We start from the raw sequence: 17,991 nt of genomic DNA on the forward strand, positions 1-17,991 counted from the left end.
ACAGGGGACGCGCGTGGAGGAGTGCCTGGCACGTAGAAGTGCTCAAAAGGCATCAGCTCCAACTGGGGGGAAGTTAACTTCCTTTCGGCCACGTCGCCTGATACCCTTTGTCTGACCGACGCACAAGAACAAAACGACCGGGTCACCGCGGCAAGCGGGCGGCCAGGCGCGCAGCACGCAAGCGCGGGCGGGCGCACGTGGCCCCCAACACCGGGCCCCGAGGCCGCGCAGCAAACCCGGCCTGGGAGCAGGGTCGAGGCCACCAACGTCTCCAGGCGGACCCGGTCTCCTGCACCCCGCTGCGGAGCGGGGCAGGCCGGGAAGTGGGGGGGTGGGGAGGGCAGCGCAGGTCGTCGCCAAGGTCGTGGGCCGGACGTGCGGCGCCGGAGCGACGCTGCGTGCGTGCGGGACTCGGAGTACGTGACGGAACCCCGAACCCTCATGCCGGCCGCCCCACCCCGCCCCTCCCCGGGGCCCCGGCACCGCAGACCCCGCTCGGCCAGAGGTCCCAGCGCGGGGCGGGAGTGGAGGGCGTCGGGACGGGGGCTGGCCCGCACCCCTACACAGCCATGGGGAAGTCGGGGTCCCCCCGGCCCCACTCTGCTCCCCGTCCTGAGGAGTCGCTTCCCCCTCCGGGCCGCAGCGGCCGCTGCAGTCCCGCCCCCTCCAGGGAGGTGCGGGCCCGAATGACGGCACGCCAGGCCAATGACGAGGCGCCGTGGCGGGGGCGGGCCGGGGGGCGGGGGAAGTGGGCGGGGCCTCGAGGAGCTGGGCAGGAAGTCGGGGCAGGCGGCGCGGAGACCCGCTTAGAGCACTCGGCGCGCTGAGACCTTGCGGCTTATCCTCGCGCTCGGTGTCTGCGGCACCCTCTGTTTCTTTCCCGGGCAGCGCTATCCGGCGGTCAGGTAGGGGCTCGGGGAAGGGCTGCCGAGCCGGCGCCCAGACCTGGGGGGGGGCCCTGCCCTTGAGTCCGGCGGGGACGTGGAAGGGGCGGGTCGGCACGTGCGAGCCGGCCTCCGGGACCAGGGGCGCGGCGCCGGGCTTTGCCCGGGGCGGGGGCAGGATCTGATTAGCCAGCGATTATGGACTCAGGGGGCCTCCTAACCTGCGGGAGCTCGGGAGTAGGACGCCGCAGGCGCGGAGGGTGCAGGGCTTTGGGGAAGACGCGGGCCTAACTCCGGTGCTCATTAGCGCCAGGCCTTTCCTAAAATGGAGGAAGGGGCAGGGACGGGAGAGATGCCCAGGAAGCCGCGATCCCCTCCCCCCACCAGCAGCCCCTGCTCCCGGCTGGGGGCCCTCGGCCTGCAGTCGGGCGGCTGGGGGACGGAAGGAGCAGCGACTAATGAATGGAACTTCAGAAAGTCCGTATTCTTAAGGAGGCGGCGGCAGAACCGTTGGGTAAAGGGGAAAGCCCTCCAGGCGACCTCGCCCAGGTCAGGCCGGAGCTGCTCCCGCTGCCCGGCCTGGCCACTCGCAGTCGGCCCCCGATCTGACATAGAAAGGATGTCTTTTTACGAAAACTTCCTGTTCGTTTTCCCCCTACAATGTGGGCTTCCCTCTGGGTGGTGTGGCCCGTCGGTGACTCGCAGCCGAGGACACACGTCGGCCCTTGACCGCCCGGTCCACACGTGCTGCCCCTGGACCGGGGTCCAGGCCGATGAGCTGTGGAGACCAGCCCTCCTTGCTGTCTCTGCTTATTGAACGTTAATGACTGCAGGAATAGTTTCCTATCCAATTTAAATTTAATTTTATTTTCACACCCTGAAATAAGTTGAATACTTTGTCTTAATGTCTCTAACATGAAACAAAAAATGAGATCTTACAACTGCCTGAGGACATAGTGTAATAAAGATGTGTTTAAAAGTGCATCTGTCTCTCCCTCTCTCTGCCCCTCCTCCACTCTCTCCCAAAATAAATACACATTTAAAAAATAAAAGCGCATCTAAAACCTATAAAGTGAGGCTGGTAGCCTCGGGTGGGGGGGGGAGATTGACAGCAAAGTGCCTGAGGGGACTCTCTTGTCTGGTGGTGGCACTCATACACAGGTATAATTTGCCAAAACTCGGACTTAACCAAAAGCATGAAGCTAAAAAATACGTGTAAACGAATTTGCCTTTTTGTAAGATAATAAAAACTATATGCCTTTTTTTTGTTGGCTAATGAATAAAACTCCATTGTTAACCTAGACAGCGAAGCCACAGGAGTGACTTCAGTGTCTAATTTTGAAACATAAAAAAGAAAGATGCCATTTGCTGCTTCAGAACATTCCAGGCAAGATACTGGAGAGGAGCCCAGCTAGATAATGGCTCTGAACACTCGCCCAATTCCACTAGGCCTCTTTCAGTCCTAGAAGTTCATTTCTTCCTTGGGAGCCCCTGGAGGGGAAGGTGAGAGAGGGCTTTCTTTGAGGATCTGGTATTTGCTGTTTGTGGCAGATCTTTTGTTTGTTTGTGCTTTCAAAGAAGCCCTCTTCCCATGGAGTATCTTAGCATTCAAAGATAGAATCTGGGGGGGGGGGGGGTGCTGGCTGGCTCAGAGCATGTGACTCAATCTCAGGGTGATGAGCTCAGGCCCCACAATGGGCATGGAGCCTACTTTAGAAAATTAAAACAAATTTTTTTTTAAAAAAAAGCAAAAATAGAATCTTTATTCTTTCAACTTAGGACATTTCCTAAGTGAGTTTTTTTGAATGGGTAAAATGCCTGTTGAAAGAAATACTAATTAGATGTCACTGTGCGTCCGGTCTTGGTAAAGATCCAAGTACGATGAAGCATGAAACGGGCAATGGCAAAGATTGTGCACAGACCAAGGACACTCCTGGCCTCAAAATTTCTGAGCATCCCATATCCAGCAGTTGAACATCTTACTGCCTATGTCCCTAGCTAGTCACTGGTCCACTACAAATCAGGTTTTCCTCCTCGGATCACATCAGGGTTGTTGGTTTTTTTGTTTGTTTTTTGCCCTGGGTGGGTTTGCTCACGACCTTCACGTCCCCTTGGTCCTTACTTGGTCCTTCCATTCCCACGCCAGCCCTCGTTGGGAACTGTTGACAATAACCCGTTTCAGACCGCCTCCTCCTCTGCTGTTCCGCATGCCGGCAGCACATGAATCTTTCCGGTGGTTTTGGGTTCTCCCTGGCGCACATTTTCTGGCTTTCTTTGCTTAGAGGACAAGCCCTGGGCTGCTGGGGTTTTTGAGGCCCTGCAGAGCTGGGTCCAGCAGGCTTCCCAACTCTTGTCAGCCTTGCATTCAATATCTGTCCGGTACCAATTCTTCCTTTCTAGTCCAGGAACCCTCAGAAGTGATTCTTCAAATGAATGACCCAAAACTGCATTATGGTTTATGGAAAATATGAACTGTGTTTCCCCACAGAAAGTCACCATGTCTATCCTCAAGGTGCATGCCAGAGAGATCTTCGACTCTCGTGGGAATCCCACCGTCGAGGTGGACCTCTATACCTCCAAAGGTACGTGGGCCTTCCTTTCCGCAGTTCTGCTACCACACTCCCCCCTCCCCCCCTTTTTTTAATTAAGCGACAGAGCCTTAGGTAAGAAAAGGTGGGTCGTGAAAGCCTTCCGTCTGATCGCCATGTGCTGCTAGGTTGTGGTTCCTGACTGGGAGGAGGGGGGGAGGGTTGCCAGACATGGGGTCCTTGTCCTGCTGCTTCTTGGTATTTAAAACAGAAAGCAGGCTGGTTCCTAGGTCAGTGAGGAGAAGAAAGGCCATTCCTCGTCCTTAAAAGGGCCCATCGCTCGTTTGCTTCTTAGTTTGCTGTCACCAGCATGGCAGGTCTGATGTGACGGAGCTTTGTCCACGAAAAGGAAAGATCAGAGGAGTGCAAGTGTATGTGAAGCCTTCTCTTTGTTTCCAGAAATCACTCTTAGACCAAGGGCTGGGGACGGCTCTTAACATTTGGGTGTTGGGCCATTCCATAGGCTCATGTTTTCTGCCTAGCTGTAAGTCCTCCCTGGAGGGATTTGCCCACGTGGGAAAAATGGAGGCTTCTTTTCTTATGTTTCTTTTCAGAGCGCCCGCAAGTGGGGAGAAGGGGAGAGAGAATCCCAAGCAGGCTCCACACTCCGCGTGGAGCCTGACGCGGGTCTCGATCTCACAAAACTGAGATCATGCCCCGAGCCAAAATCAAGAGTCAGACGGTCAGCCGACTGAGCCACCCAGGCGCCCCTTAAATGGAGACTCTTAAAAGCTTTTGGCGGTTTTTAACTTTAAGGAAATTTGGTGTGTTCCGTCCAGCAATGTCTGAGCTGTTTCCAAATGGACCTTGGGTGGGGTCGGAAAAGGAGCCTCAGGCAGAATCACCCGGCGGCGCTGAGCCTACAGACCTGCCGCTCAGAGCTGAGTCATGGTCTGTAGAAACCCCGGCCCTTCCCTTCCTGCCCTGCCCGCGGTTCCTTGCGGTGGCGGGTGCTGTCGGCACAGGGTTTCTTCACAGCACGTGCTTCATGCCAAATACCCCAGGGTTCGAGGAGAGTGCTGGGAATTTCCTCGCGGCTGGCAAGGCTGGCTTGCTCACAGCGTGGAACTTTCCATTTGGGAGTTAACGGACTTTAACCAACAGTGCAAACAGGATTCAAGATACTAGAAGATTGTTGGGGGGAGGGGGGGAGCATTCTCTCTGAAACACTTTAAAATGACCAAATATTTTTTTGAAATTTAAACGAACGGAAAGTTTTCTCTTGTGTGTCTGTTGATGCTTTTCAAAGACGGGAAATAGTGGATTTGTGAAGAGCCTTTCATCACTTTTTTTTTTTTTTTTTTTTTTTACTTTTAAGAGCAGTTTTAGGTTCACAGCAAAATCCAGCAAAAGGTACAGACAGCACAGGCCCCCTGTCCCCACACGTGCACAGCGTCCCCCACCGGAGTGGGACATTTGTTAACATTGGAACCTGCATTGGCCCATCGTCACCCAGAGCCCATAGTTACATCAGGGTCACTTGCTTGTTTTCGAGGCTCCTTCACCTCGTCCAGTGCCTGGTGGGGACCTAGAAAGCCAGGGCCCGTGTCAAGAGACCACGTGTCCTGCACATGCCGTCACTGCAGTGACGCAGGCAGACTAACGGACCGTTTATTTAAAATGCCTGCTTGATTTTTTTTTTTCTTTGTTCCTTTGCCTTCTCATATCTCAGGTGGGGAAATCCCTTACGGTTTCAAGTAGTTTCTAGAGGCCGCCTTCACTTCCTGCTCCCCTGAACCCATCTGCCTGCAGTGCCAGATCCCTGCAGTGTCTTTCTTAACAGCGTCCTTTTCCAAGATCAGCTACGTTTATGCTCCGTAGTGTAGGTCTAGCCAGACGGCCGGGTCCCGTGTCCCCAGGATGGCATAGCGTGGTGCTTGATCGCGTTCCAGTGTTCCCAGGCTCGTACCTGTACTGTCCTTATTTTTTATATCTCCGTATGTTTTTATTGGTTACACGTGGAAGTGATCATCTTTTTGATATAGTGGATTAAAGAATATTAATTTCTCTTGGTTTTACAAGTTTATTTGTCTCTTTTTAGAGGTGGGGGGGGAGAGAGAGAGAGAGAGAGATGAATCTCAAGAAGGTGTCACACTATCAGCCCAACGCAGGGCTCGAACTCACAAACCGTGAGATCATGACCCCAGCCGAATCAGATGCTTAACCAACTAAGCCACCCAGGCGCCCCTTGGTTTTACTTTCCGACTTCAGTGTAGCTACTAGAAGATCTTAAACCTCATAAGTGGCTTGCATCGAATTTCTGTGGGGCGGTGCCCCCGGGGGGTGGTCACAGACCAGCTGCAGGACACGAACGGGGAGCTTGTTAGAGATACAGGCGCAGAGTCTTAGACCTCCCGTTTCGGAACCCGCATCTTAACAAGGTTGCCAGGTGATCGTTTGCGCACAGGAACATCTGAGAAGCTCTGCTTGAAAACTTTTTCTTGAAACTAGAGAGATTCACCAGCTTTGCCATAGGATCCGCGTTGGAGAATGGTCCCCACGTGAAGGGCAGGAGAGACCGACCATCTGAGTCCCCCAGGTGGTGGAAGGACGTGTTTCCCGATGGCTGCCATCTGTGAGTGGGTGGGACTCCGCAAGGGCTGGGACTGTGTCTCTCGGTCACGATTTCTTCCTCCCTCAACGTCCAGGTCTCTTCAGAGCCGCTGTGCCCAGTGGTGCCTCAACTGGTATCTACGAGGCCCTCGAGCTCCGGGACAATGACAAGACACGCTACATGGGCAAAGGTAAGAACCCCTGCCTGCCTCTGGAGCGTGGCTGCGTGCCTCGTCCACGCCTCCAGCCCCTGCTCCCGGCCTGTCACAGCCTCCCCACTCTCCACGTTCCTTGTATTTGAGGATGGCACACCCTGATGTGGCCCATGGTGTTGATGGTGAGCGTGTACTCTGTGCCTGGGGGAGCTGGGAGGGTTGGCATGTTGATTCCAGCCTTCCTAAACCTGTGAGCTCAGGGGCAAGAGTCTTATGCTCATTTGTACTGCACTTGGCCCAATCTGGAAAATTCCTGCTTAGGGAACTGTAGCACAAGAGCCTTGCCGTGTTCCCAGGAGGGCTCCGCGGGCCTTCCAGACCATCAACCCTCTCCAAGGGGCTAGTCTCGGTAGAGTGTGTGGAAGGCCCGGCTAATGGCTCACCTACAGACCAGTCCTGGCAGCTTGATCTTTCTGTTGGGGGATTCACGGACCTGGCAAAGCCAGCCTCTGCTGGGCTGTGCGCAGATCGACCTGTTACTGTCTTGCAAAGTTCACCTTACCGTAGACAGAATCTGTGTGGCCAAATCACAGAACAGCAGCTGGGGCCTAGACCATGCGTTCTCAACAGGGCAGTATCGCCCCAGGGGTAGGAACTGGTTCTTGGGGGAGGCAAAAAAATTAAAAAAAGAAAAAAAAAAATCCTACAATATTACTTTGTTTTATGGTCCTCCAAAGGGCCACAGTATATAAATGGGAGTATAGCATATCTGTGGCATTAAATTTTCAGAGAAGGGCGATTCGGGAAAAGGTCTGAAAAGACTGCAGGGGAGGGGTGGTGATGAAGTGAGCTAGGGAAGTCCGCAGCCGGCGCTCCGGGGATTATCTCCCACGGGTTCCCGCTGCTCCCGGCTCAGGCGGATGCTGGTCCCAAGCAGGCCTTGCAGCACCTCGACTGTAATGAGGGTGAACCCGTGGTCCCGAGGACTCTTCCTGCCTTCCTGTCTCCTCTCTTTTCTCTCATTCCCTGTCCTTCACAGCCTGTTCTCTTCTGAGTCTGTCTTTTTTCCTTCTCTGTCAATCTCTACTGGTCAGGTGTCTCCAGACCCGTTAAGTATATTAATGAGTTCCTGGCACCAGCCTTGTGCACACAGGTAATACACGGGGCATCCTTTAGTGTCTGCGGCTGGTTCCCAGTGCATGGTCTTGCCAACTAACTTCCCTTCAGACATTCTGAGATGGTTGCTCTGTGTGTGGCTCTAATCCTTGGGGGTCCTAGGTAAGAGCACTCAGACTGGGCCAGAAAATACCCCAATCTTGGGGGGACAGAAATGGGGATTTGAAAGCGGTCCCGTTTAAGGTCTCTGGGCGGGCTTCTGAATATCTGGGTTAATATCCTTGGTGGTTCGCTCAGTGCTGCTCACGCCTGTTTTTCATTAATGCCGGTAATTTGATTTGATTGTTCCTTCTAGGTGTCTCAAAGGCTGTTGAGCACATCAATAAAACTATTGCACCTGCCCTGATTAGCAAGGTAGGACCTGCCTCCTGATAACTAATGTATTAATGCCATCAGAGCGTCTCCCAGGCCAGTGGGCTTTCCTGGTTATGGAAGAGCTTATTCTGAGAGCTAAAGGAGCCCGTTGGATTCCCTGTCCTGCATGAGAATGACCTCACCTTTACTAATCCAGCCCCTGCCTGCGTCCACACCTAACAGCGCATGGAATTGGATCAGGGCGACGGGAGACCGTCTCATGATTTTTCCCTCCAACTATCTTGACCTTTGGGAAGTTAAGATCCAGATTTTAAGAGCGGCTCTTGGGTGTTGAGCAGAGTATCCACGGTGACCGACTATTTTTCACGAACCGTGGAATTATTTACTTTATTTTTACTGGCTTCTTTGTTTAAACAACAGAGCTCTGGTTGAATAAAATTTGACTTGGAACCTCAGAGTGTCATAAAAGTAGGGTGAAGTAAGGAGGGGACCCACCAGCCCAACCCACTCCTGCCTCAGCCCCGCCCCGCCCCAACTCCCGTGGCACTGGCAAGGGCAAGAAGGATTTAAAAGCCCTTGGCTAGGGAAGCCTTCTCAGGCCTGGAGCCAACTGCAGCGGCCCGCCCGTGCCTCCCCGGCGTGTGCCTCCCCTCCTTGAACTCATCCTGTTCCCCAGGGGCGCACAGGCTCCTCTGTTGTTTGTCCCCGGCTGGCTTACCTCGGCCTGGCCTTCGCGGGCCTTGTTCATGGGTCCCCAGACGGTTTCTCGTGGCTGCTCTGCCAGCTCACGTGCTCCGACCCGGCCTCCCGGGCACCTCCACGCACCCCTTCGTTCTTTGTGCCCGGGTGCCCTTACCTGGTGTGACTAACGCAGTGAGAAGGGCTCTCCTGGGCATCTCTCTTCCCTCTGGGGAAAGGAAGCCGTCTTCACACTCTTCCTGGCGGGGGTCTACCTGGACCCGTCTTGCGTGGCTGACGGCCGACTTTGGCCAAACGTGCTTTGTGAAAACAGCAAAAGATACCAAGTTATTGACGTGGCATGATGCAGTAATACGTGGTTTTCCTTTCGTATTTTAATTTCTATACAAAGCACTTTATGAATAAAATCAGAGATTTTTGTTAATTATGAAGTTTTTAAAGTAATGCTAACTTTTAGTAAATTGTTTTAAGCCAGCTTTTAGGACACCAGTGTTTTGGGTTTTTTTTTTTTTTTTTTTGGTTTTTTTTTTTTTTGCTTTTTTGTTTGAAGTAATCTCTGTACCCAGTGTGGGGTTCACACCCACAACCTCGAGATCCAGAGTTGCATGCTCTGTTGGCTGAGCCAGCCAGGTGTCCCTTTAAGACACCAGTTTTGGGGCACCTGGGTGCTTCAGTTTGTTGGGCATCCGACTTTGGCTCAGGTCATGGTTTCGCGGTTCGTGGGTTCGAGCCCCGTGTCGGGCTCTGTGCTGACCGCTCAGAGCCTGCTTCGGATTCTGTGTCTCCCTCTCTCTCCGCCCCTCCCCTGCTCATGTTCTGTCTTTCTCTCAATAATAAACATTAAAAAAAAAAAAAAAGACACCAGTTTTATTACTTTATACTGGAAACACTCATTTTGATCAGTCATCAAGCATTTTGCGGAATGATTGGACTACCTACTTGCAAAAGTCCTATCGCCCTCGAGAATGTGAAGTTTGCCGTCACTGAGGGTACCCAAGAGGGGTGGTCCTGTCACTCAACCTTCGAGGACCACAGCTCGTTGGCCTGAACAGAGTTCTGTTATTTATTGCCCCCCAAAATTGCACTACTTAGCACGGTCCGGGCAGCTCTCTGCCTTACACAGGATGTAATTTCGGACTCCCCAGGTAGACCAACCTCTGTGACACCAGGTCCGCATCTCGGGCAGTTGATCGTTGGCTCCCTAGTGCTTGGAGAAACGTCTGAGAATGCGAAACCAAGCAAAAGGCGGTTTTGTGACTCCCAGGTTCTTGTTTCCTGCCCCCCCCCCCCTTTTTTGCCTCCCATACAAATGCATAGCATAGAACTGGTTCAGGATTGGCACAGTTCCAAAGTTGTCTGGGTTCCGGGGAGGGGAGTGACCACGCTCCCCCGAGCGGCTGACCCTCCCTTCTCCCCACAGAAACTGAGCGTTGTGGAGCAGGAGAAGATTGACAAACTGATGATCGAGATGGACGGGACAGAAAATAAATGTGAGTGACGGGGGTGGAGTCGGCCGGCCTCCCAAAGACCTTCCGACCCTCTGAGGGTCACCATGTGTGACCGAGGACTGTGCAGCGTGATCATCTGCGGGCTCTGCGGGGCCCATCAGCTCACCATAATAAAACCTGTTCTGGGGGTGTCTGGGTGGCTTAGTTAAGCATCGGATGCTTAATCTCAGGGTCGTGAGTTCAAGCCCTACGTTAGGCTCTGCACTGGGCATGAGGCCTACCAAAAAAACCAAACACGTTTGTAGATATTAGGAGAAATATCAGGTGACAGCTTGTGCGTGGGGTTACTTCAAAGAGGCTTCTGCTTTGTGGTGATTGAGGCAGTTTGTGGAGTTTGCCAGAGTTCCATAGACCAGAGAAAGGGCTTTCTCTTCTGGGGAGAAAGCAGATGAATCCTCACGGCGTGCCGTCATGTTCCTGGGTCGGACGCCGGAAGTAGGTGCGGTAGAGAGGAATGGTTCTGGATCCAGGCCGGGTGCGCTCCCGTGTCGGAGTGCGGGCCAGAAGGCTGGCAGGAGAAGGGTTAAGGGTTACGGGTAAGAAACTGCTTCATTGAACTCTTCTGTTCCAGCTAAATTTGGTGCAAACGCCATCCTGGGAGTGTCCCTGGCAGTCTGCAAGGCGGGGGCCGTTGAGAAGGGGGTGCCTCTGTACCGCCACATTGCCGACCTGGCTGGCAATGCTGAAGTCATCCTGCCGGTTCCGGTGAGTGGCTTTGAACTTCCCAAGTGAGGACCTGAGGCCTCCCACCGCTCGATCTCATCCACATGTGACTGTCCCAGCTCCGTGGGTACAGGCCAGCTCTGGAGGTCTCCACTGTGAACACCTGCCCTTTGCTAAGAGTGACCCTGAGCTGGGGACTCCACCCCCCCCCCCCCCCCGTGCTCCACGTCCTTCCTTGCCGACGGGATGAAAATCCCACTGGCCTTGTTGGGTCGGGGGTGTTCGCTGAGGTAGCAGCCAGTCCGGGACAGCAGGTGCGCCTGGTGGCGGTTCCTGAGGCGTCAGGGGAGACCTGGTGAGCGTGTCCTGGCCGCGAGGGGGCTGCTTGCTGGGATTGTCTGGGCCGGATGCCGCATCTGCCTGTCTCTCCCCAGGCTTTCAACGTCATCAACGGCGGTTCTCACGCCGGCAACAAGCTGGCCATGCAAGAGTTCATGATCCTCCCCGTTGGTGCCGCCAACTTCAGGGAAGCTATGCGCATCGGTGCGGAGGTTTACCACAACCTGAAGAACGTCATCAAGGAGAAATACGGAAAAGACGCCACCAACGTGGGGGACGAAGGCGGCTTTGCCCCTAACATCCTGGAGAACAAAGAAGGTACGGGCCCCGGAGGGGTCCCCGGGCGCACAGCACCTGCCCGCACCTGCCGCTCGGGGCCGTCGCTCTTTCCACCTTTCATGCGCCTGCGAGCGGAGTTCCGGGAAGGGGGTGGGAGCCGGGCCTCTATTTTGTAAAGTAACAAGGAATCTCCTTGCTGATTTGGCTTCTGAGCAGCCCGGTTAGTCTGAAGCAGGCTCGGCCGTGGGGCACGGGCTCACCGTACAGCTTACTCCTGCCATCGCACCACGTCGCGATGGCAGAGGTTCGAAGTCCGCTCCGTGTTCGGGCTGCTGTCTGCCCCACGCCGGGACCAGCGGCCGCCTCGGCTCGTTCCACCACGGGAGCCTCACGTGGCGTCGTTTGGCCTTGAGTCCTTAGGCACAGAGTGAAATGGAAGCGTTGAGTAGGGCGCAGAGAGTCTCAGGACAAGACTGAGCTTTTGGTTTTAGGAGGGAAGGAGGCTTCAGCCACGTTTTGTCGCCTTCAGCGGCAGCTAGCGAAAGAAAAGAGTGGCCGTCCTGCCCTTTGGGTCAGTTATGCGAAATGCTAATGTTCGGCCATTCGGACCTGTAAAAAATGATCCTCTCACGGTTTAACGTGGTAGTTTGGAGATGCGTGGTGTGGAACAGGTGCCGAATGTCTCTGTCCGCTTCCGTCCAGGCAGCACTGCCACGTGAGGCAGAGCAGAGCCTGGGCTGGGGTCACCCTCGCCGTCCCGGGCCCTTGGTCCACTGGGCTCCCTCTCGGATCCCAGCCTCTCGGCACTGTTGAGAACCCGTTCCTTGGGACGGCGGATCTCAGCCGGGCGCCGTCACTGCGTCTTGGCCAGCACAGCTGTTCCTGGGTGCTAAATTTGGGAGCATCTGTCCGCGAGAACGCCTCGTAGAGTGGAGACTGAATTTCTCACTCGGTTATCTGCCGGGGCCCTGACCGACGGTTTCTTGCTCCAAAGCAGAAAAAAGTTAACTGGAATCACTGAAACGGAGGGCTGGGGCCAGAGCATCTCGTGGTCTTCCTGTTAGGGTGCCCATTTGGCAGGGGTCACAGGGACGTTTTCGCTCCACCTGCCTGGTTTCCGATCTTGTCGCCACCCTCTCTTCCCAGCTCTGGAGCTGCTGAAGAACGCCATCGGGAAAGCCGGCTACACCGACAAGGTCGTCATCGGCATGGACGTGGCCGCTTCGGAGTTCTTCAGGTCGGGGAAGTATGACCTGGACTTCAAGTCTCCCGATGACCCCGGCAGGTACATCACACCCGACGAGCTGGCCAACCTGTACAAGTCCTTCATCAGGGACTACCCAGGTGAGTGCTTGGGGCGGCCCCTTCTCCGGCCACCGCCTGCAGCGCTCTGCCGGCTGGTGGCGGGGCTCCCGGGAAAGTGCGTGGGGCACCTGCGCCCCCACCTCCCTGGGGGAGGGCCTCACGGAGGTGCCGGTGCAGCAGGCGAGTCGGGAGGTGGGTCCAGGATGCCAGCCGGGCACTGACGTGTGCTGGGTCGTTTGCAAAGTGTCGGGGCTTCTGCCCCTGTCACCACAGCCACCTGAGCAGATGCGGTCCTGGCTCCCTTGCACAGGTGGGAGCGAGCCTTGAAAACCCGACCTGCGGTGTTTTCCGCCCACTGCGAGCCGGCGCTCCTCCGGGCACCGTTAATGCCGGTTCACGCGGGAGGGAAACTGAGGCACAGAGCGGGTCAGTGATGTGCCCAAGGGCGGTCAGCAAATGTTGGAGCGCGAATCAGACCGGGAAGTCGTGCGTGAACTCAAAGCTAAAAAACGTGCCCAGGGTGGAGCCGAGACCAGCCCAGCCCTTGGCTTCCTGAGCCCACCGCTGTATGCTCAATGGCACTAAACTCAAGCCACCCTGGGCAGGGAAGTGTCCCACTTAGCAGCTCTGGGGTCCCAGGACTACAGCTGACTTGCCTGTCACAGGAGTCGGTGGGTAGGCAGAGTGTCTCCAGGGCTGGGTCGGGGAGCCGGTCCTGTCCCGCATGGGAGAGGGGTGAGGCCAGGCAAGCAGCGAGCCGGGAGGGGAAGGAGGCTCGGGTGCCCTTCAGCACTGGGGTCTCCCCGGCAAAACCTGGCTCTCGTTTCCCCAGTGGTGTCCATCGAAGATCCCTTCGACCAGGATGACTGGGAAGCTTGGCAGAAGTTCACTGCCAGCGCCGGCATCCAGGTGGTGGGGGATGATCTCACCGTGACCAACCCGAAGCGGATTTCCAAGGCCGTGAACGAGAGGTCGTGCAACTGCCTCCTGCTCAAAGTGAACCAGATCGGCTCCGTGACCGAGTCCCTCCAGGCGTGAGTGTCCCCGGGGGGGTCAGCTGTCAGGGAGCGAGGCACAGAGTCTCAGCCAGAGCTCCCGGCTGGAACTATAACGGGCTTCCAGTGGGCGTCCCGGGTGGCTTCTGGATGAGCCATGGCCCCAGGGGGCTCGGGTGTCGGGCCGCTGTGGCCCGGGCCTGACCCCTTTGTGGCTCCAGGCTCTTGACTTCATTTTACGTGGAGAATATCGGTCACAGGTGGGGTCAGGAGAACAAGTCTGTCCGCCCAAGGAGGCTAGACCCTATTTTGTAAACGTGACCTAGAGGGCTGAGAAGGTCCTCAGGACTCTGACTGGAGAGAAAGGTGGGGGTTCTCGTCATCCCCAGGAGTTGAGAGCTTGGTGGCAGCTCCTGGCTCCGACCCCTCCCGCGGTCTCCTACCAGGGGCGGCGAGCCCCTGGCTTCAGGAGGGGCCGCCGTGCCCTGGAAGTGGAGTCCCGCCGTCACAACCATCTGGGTTGTTTCCTGACTTCAGGTGCAAGCTGGCCCAGTCCAACGGGTGGGGCGTCATGGTGTCGCATCGCTCCGGGGAGACCGAGGATACCTTCATCGCTGACCTGGTGGTGGGACTTTGCACTGGGCAGGTAAAGAGCTTCTCTGACCTCAGCTGCCCGAGCACAAGCAGGAAGTGGGGAGGCGGACGGGGTCCCGGATGCCCCTTCATCCCCTGGTTCCTAGGGTCAGAAATCCCGCCCAGAACGCCCACGAAGATTGAGAGTGCACGGCAAGCGCACGTGACCTTTCCTTTCCCTTTCTAGATCAAGACAGGTGCACCTTGCCGTTCTGAGCGCCTGGCCAAGTACAACCAGATCCTCAGGTGAAGAGGAAGCCCGGGGGCACTGGGAGCTCTTGGCTCTGCGGGGCGTGTGCACATGCGGGGCGGGGGGCCCGTGTCAGGTCGCCCGTGTCAGGTCGTGGGTGACTCGGGCGGAGAACCTTGCCCCTTGGCCCCAAGGCTGGAGCCGGTCCCGTGCTGCCACCTTCTGGTGGAGGAGGGAACAGGCTCCCCCTTCAGACAATCACAAAGCCGTTAGAGCTAAGAGAGATCCCCAGCGGATATGTCGTTCAGCACCCGTGTTTTGTGGACGGGAAACCGGGGCTCAGTGAAGAAGGAAATTCAGGGCGACAGGAAGGTTTCCACTGTTCAGTGCTTCTGGATATCTGGTCCCTTTTTATCATAACGTGTCCATGGAAACCTCCTTAACGTGGAGACTTGCCTCCTTTTTTGTCCCTTTTGTTAGTCTCGCAGGAAAAGAAACCTCTCTTTCGTAGTTCTGCCCACGTTACCCTTTCCTTAAACGAAACGTGACTGGCAGAGCACGCGCCCTTCCCCGCCACGTAGATACGGCAGCTGCTGGTACTCGTGCACGCTTCTTCTCGTCCGCCTGCCTTTCGCCTTTTTGGCTGGAGAATTTTCAGCCCGTTCCAGCCATGTGATTTCACCTATGAATACCTTAGCACATGTGTCAGAGATAACAGTTATGTTTGCTTTGTGATGTAACCATCGTGCTGTGAGAGTGCCCAGGGTTCAGTCGTGCCATGACAGTCGTGCCCAGCATTCCTGGGGCCCGTCTCCCCTGGTGCGACACCAGGATGCAAACGCTTCATTCAGGGCCTTCCCTCCTTTTGTCCCCATGCCATTTATTCGAAGAGACTGGGTTGTCCTTTCGTTAAAGAGCGTTTTTGTTATATTCTGAGAAGTAGCAGTGTTGACCTATCTGCTAGTCTGCCTTTGGGAAACTCTGGGGGCAGAGAAGGCAGGGAAGGCTGAGGGGCAGCAGGTGGCCCGCTTGCTGGGGGAGCCGGGTGGACGGGGAGGGCCCGGTGCTCCTGTCTTCCTGCTGGCTCCGAGGACCGCATCGAGGAGGCTGGGCGAGTGCCGGGGCCTGGTCCCCGGGTGGGGAAACGTAGGCCTTGGGGGTGGAGATTTCACTTCTCTTTCTCACCCCCTCCTCTCTGTCCTCGGCTTCCCCAGAATTGAAGAGGAACTGGGTAGCAAAGCCAAGTTTGCCGGCAGAAGCTTCAGAAACCCCCTCGCCAAGTAAGCTCCGGGCGACGCACCCCGAGCTCTGCGGTCCTGAGTCGGCTCATTAGATCTCTGCTCCTGGCGTCCCCCGGGCACCTCGAGGCCCCCGGCCGGAGCCTCTGCTAGTCACATGCCCTCTCCCTTCCTGTGATGTTCTCACTGCTTCCTTAGAACCGCTGCAGAAGCCAGGCTTGACCATCTGGAACCCTGCTGGAAATCCTAGCTCTGTAATCATGTGATTGGCCCAGATCAGTGTTTTCTCACCTCACTTCCCACCAAGTGTCTGCAGCTGAGTCTGTCTACGTTGTAATCACAAGGTGTCCACAGGCGAGATCCCCAGTGGTTTTGTTTGCAGAATAAAAAGGCCTCAGTGACCCATAGAAATGTGTGTGTGTGTGTAAAACATTCTGAGTCTGTCCATTCGTCATGTCTTGAGTGTTCATGTTCATGTTACGCTGGGGTACAGCCCTGTAAGAGTTGGGATGCTTTGTGTCCTGACAAAGGGACAGGAGTTGAGGACATTTCATAAGTCTTTGGGCAGGGCATTTGAGGCAAAAGGGGAAGGGGGGGCATGTTGTATCCTTGAACAGAAGTAGGGTCCTTCTTGGGAGCAGAACATGACTTCTTATTTGGGAGAAAATACAAACACAGAACTGTTACAGGTGACCTCAGGGTGGTGGCTTCTAGATCACGTGAGCCTGTAATTGTCCAGACCGGAAGGCCTCCTGGATAGAGCACAGCCAACCATCCTGGGCAAGCTGGAAGGTGGTTTCTGGGTTCCTGGGGGAAGAAGGTAAAAGGATGGTTGAACGGCAGCTCTGGGGAGGCGGGAGGGCGTTTGGAAGGCCTTGGAATCCCATTTAGATGAATACAATTTAATGCCATTCCTCGTTCTTCCTAATATTTCCGCTGCTTGAAAGCTACACGTAGTGATGCCCACAGCACTGTGTACTGATCGGCTCTGCAGAAAGCACCCATACTGTGTTCATGAACACCCGAGCGTGAGGAGGTACATTTACTTAGAACTGAGAGATGAAGTATTGTGGTTACTCTCTGCCCCTTGGAAGCATCTCGTGTTTTATTAGCAATTTTACTTTTTTCCCCTTATTTGGTCAAGTCTCGAATTGTGGGTTTTGTTCTGTTTTGTTTTAATGTTTATTTTTGAGACAGAGCAGGGGAGGAGCAGAGGAAGGGGTTGGGGGGACAGAGGATCCAAAGCAGGCTCTGCACTGACAGCAGAGGGCCTGACGCGGGGCTCGAACTCAGGAACCATGAGATCTTGACCTGAGCTGAAGTCCGACTCAACCACCTGAGCCACCGGGTGCCCCTCGAATTGTGTTTTAATCCCCAGCCTGAGGACTAGGACGCCTCCTCGTGGGCGTTTTTATTTATTGTTTATTAGTTTGGATTTAACCCCAGAGGCAGAATCAGTGGGAAAAGGCACATCGAGAGATTTATCACAAGGAATTGGCTTCTGAGACTGTGGGGCACGGCCGGGCAAATCCAAAGTCCATGGGGCAGCCCGTCAGGACCGAGCCCGGGCACGGGTGAAACCTTGATTCACAGGTGGAATTTCTCCCTTGGGGGAACTTCAGGCCCTGCCCTTAGGACCCAACTGATTGAGTCAGGAAATCCTGGTTCTTTGCACACCCAGGTCTTCCGCGATTATTTACTTAAGGTCCAGTGACCAGTGGCTAATTGCGCCTGCCGGGTAGCCTCACGGTGATACTTAGGTTCGTATTTGATAGAATAACAGGAATCAGAGTCAGGTTGACAGGCCACAAAGTCACCGCCCGTTGTCCACTCTCCAATCTCCAAGTATCCGTAACCAAGTCCTATTTCCACCTCGTGTGGTATAACTCCCGAGGCCGAAACCACCCCGTCCGGATGTCAGTGACTGGCTTCCGGAATTGACTCTGGAGGGAAAGGAAGCCTTCCTTCAACCAGGCTCGGCAGCCTTACTAGGATTCGATGCCCAACCTTAAAGCAGCCAAATTTGGTTTAGTGCCCTCATTCACTGACACCGGTTTAAAGCAACAGCAGATAAAGGCATTTATCACTCCGGTCACAGGGCAGGTGGAGGTAGGACCCCTTTCAGAGGCGCACCGCCTATATAGAAGGTTGCCGGCGTGGCGCTGGGGCCGTGCGTGGCCCAGCGTGGACCGGGAAGAATCACACCCCAAAGGACCTTTTCCGAGGAGCCCAGTCGAGCAGGTCAGGTGACGTTAATTCTCCGTTTCTAGAAAGCCAGTCTTGGGCCTTCTGCTGGCCTATAATTTGAAATGTCTCTGGATCACAAGTGTTCCAGGAACTACAAGTGCTTTTTAGTAAACACCTTTGTCAGCATTCTGCTAGCAGCCTCTGGACTTGCTTTATGACTTTTCCCTTTTTAACTTCGTATTACAAATGCTTTTCCACAAAACATACATTTCTCGTCTGTGGTT

The 17,991-nt window shown here is 55.2% G+C and overlaps 1 protein-coding gene across 2 annotated transcripts; it reads left to right on the forward strand.

Moving 5' to 3' along the window:
- Nucleotides 1-759: 759 nt before the first annotated feature.
- ENO1 (enolase 1) lies at nt 760-15,931 on the forward strand. Of its 2 annotated transcripts, none has more exons than XM_060625089.3 (12): nt 760-905; nt 3,373-3,466; nt 6,121-6,216; nt 7,275-7,333; nt 9,791-9,860; nt 10,450-10,583; nt 10,976-11,198; nt 12,306-12,503; nt 13,297-13,498; nt 13,997-14,105; nt 14,280-14,338; nt 15,497-15,931. In XM_060625089.3, the coding sequence occupies exons 2-12, from the start codon at nt 3,382-3,384 to the stop codon at nt 15,564-15,566; spliced, it is 1,305 nt and encodes a 434-aa protein (XP_060481072.1). In that variant the 5' UTR covers nt 760-905; nt 3,373-3,381; the 3' UTR covers nt 15,567-15,931. The 2 variants fall into 2 exon arrangements, with proteins under 2 accessions (XP_060481072.1, XP_060481071.1); XM_060625088.3 differs by lacking the exon at nt 7,275-7,333 and adding an exon at nt 7,652-7,710 and having other exon boundaries at nt 761-905.
- The last annotated feature ends 2,060 nt before the right edge of the window (nt 15,932-17,991 follow it).

The sequence above is a fragment of the Panthera onca genome, chromosome C1 (assembly GCF_046562875.1).
Source record: "Panthera onca isolate mPanOnc1 chromosome C1, mPanOnc1 haplotype 2, whole genome shotgun sequence".
NCBI lineage: Eukaryota > Metazoa > Chordata > Mammalia > Carnivora > Felidae > Panthera > Panthera onca.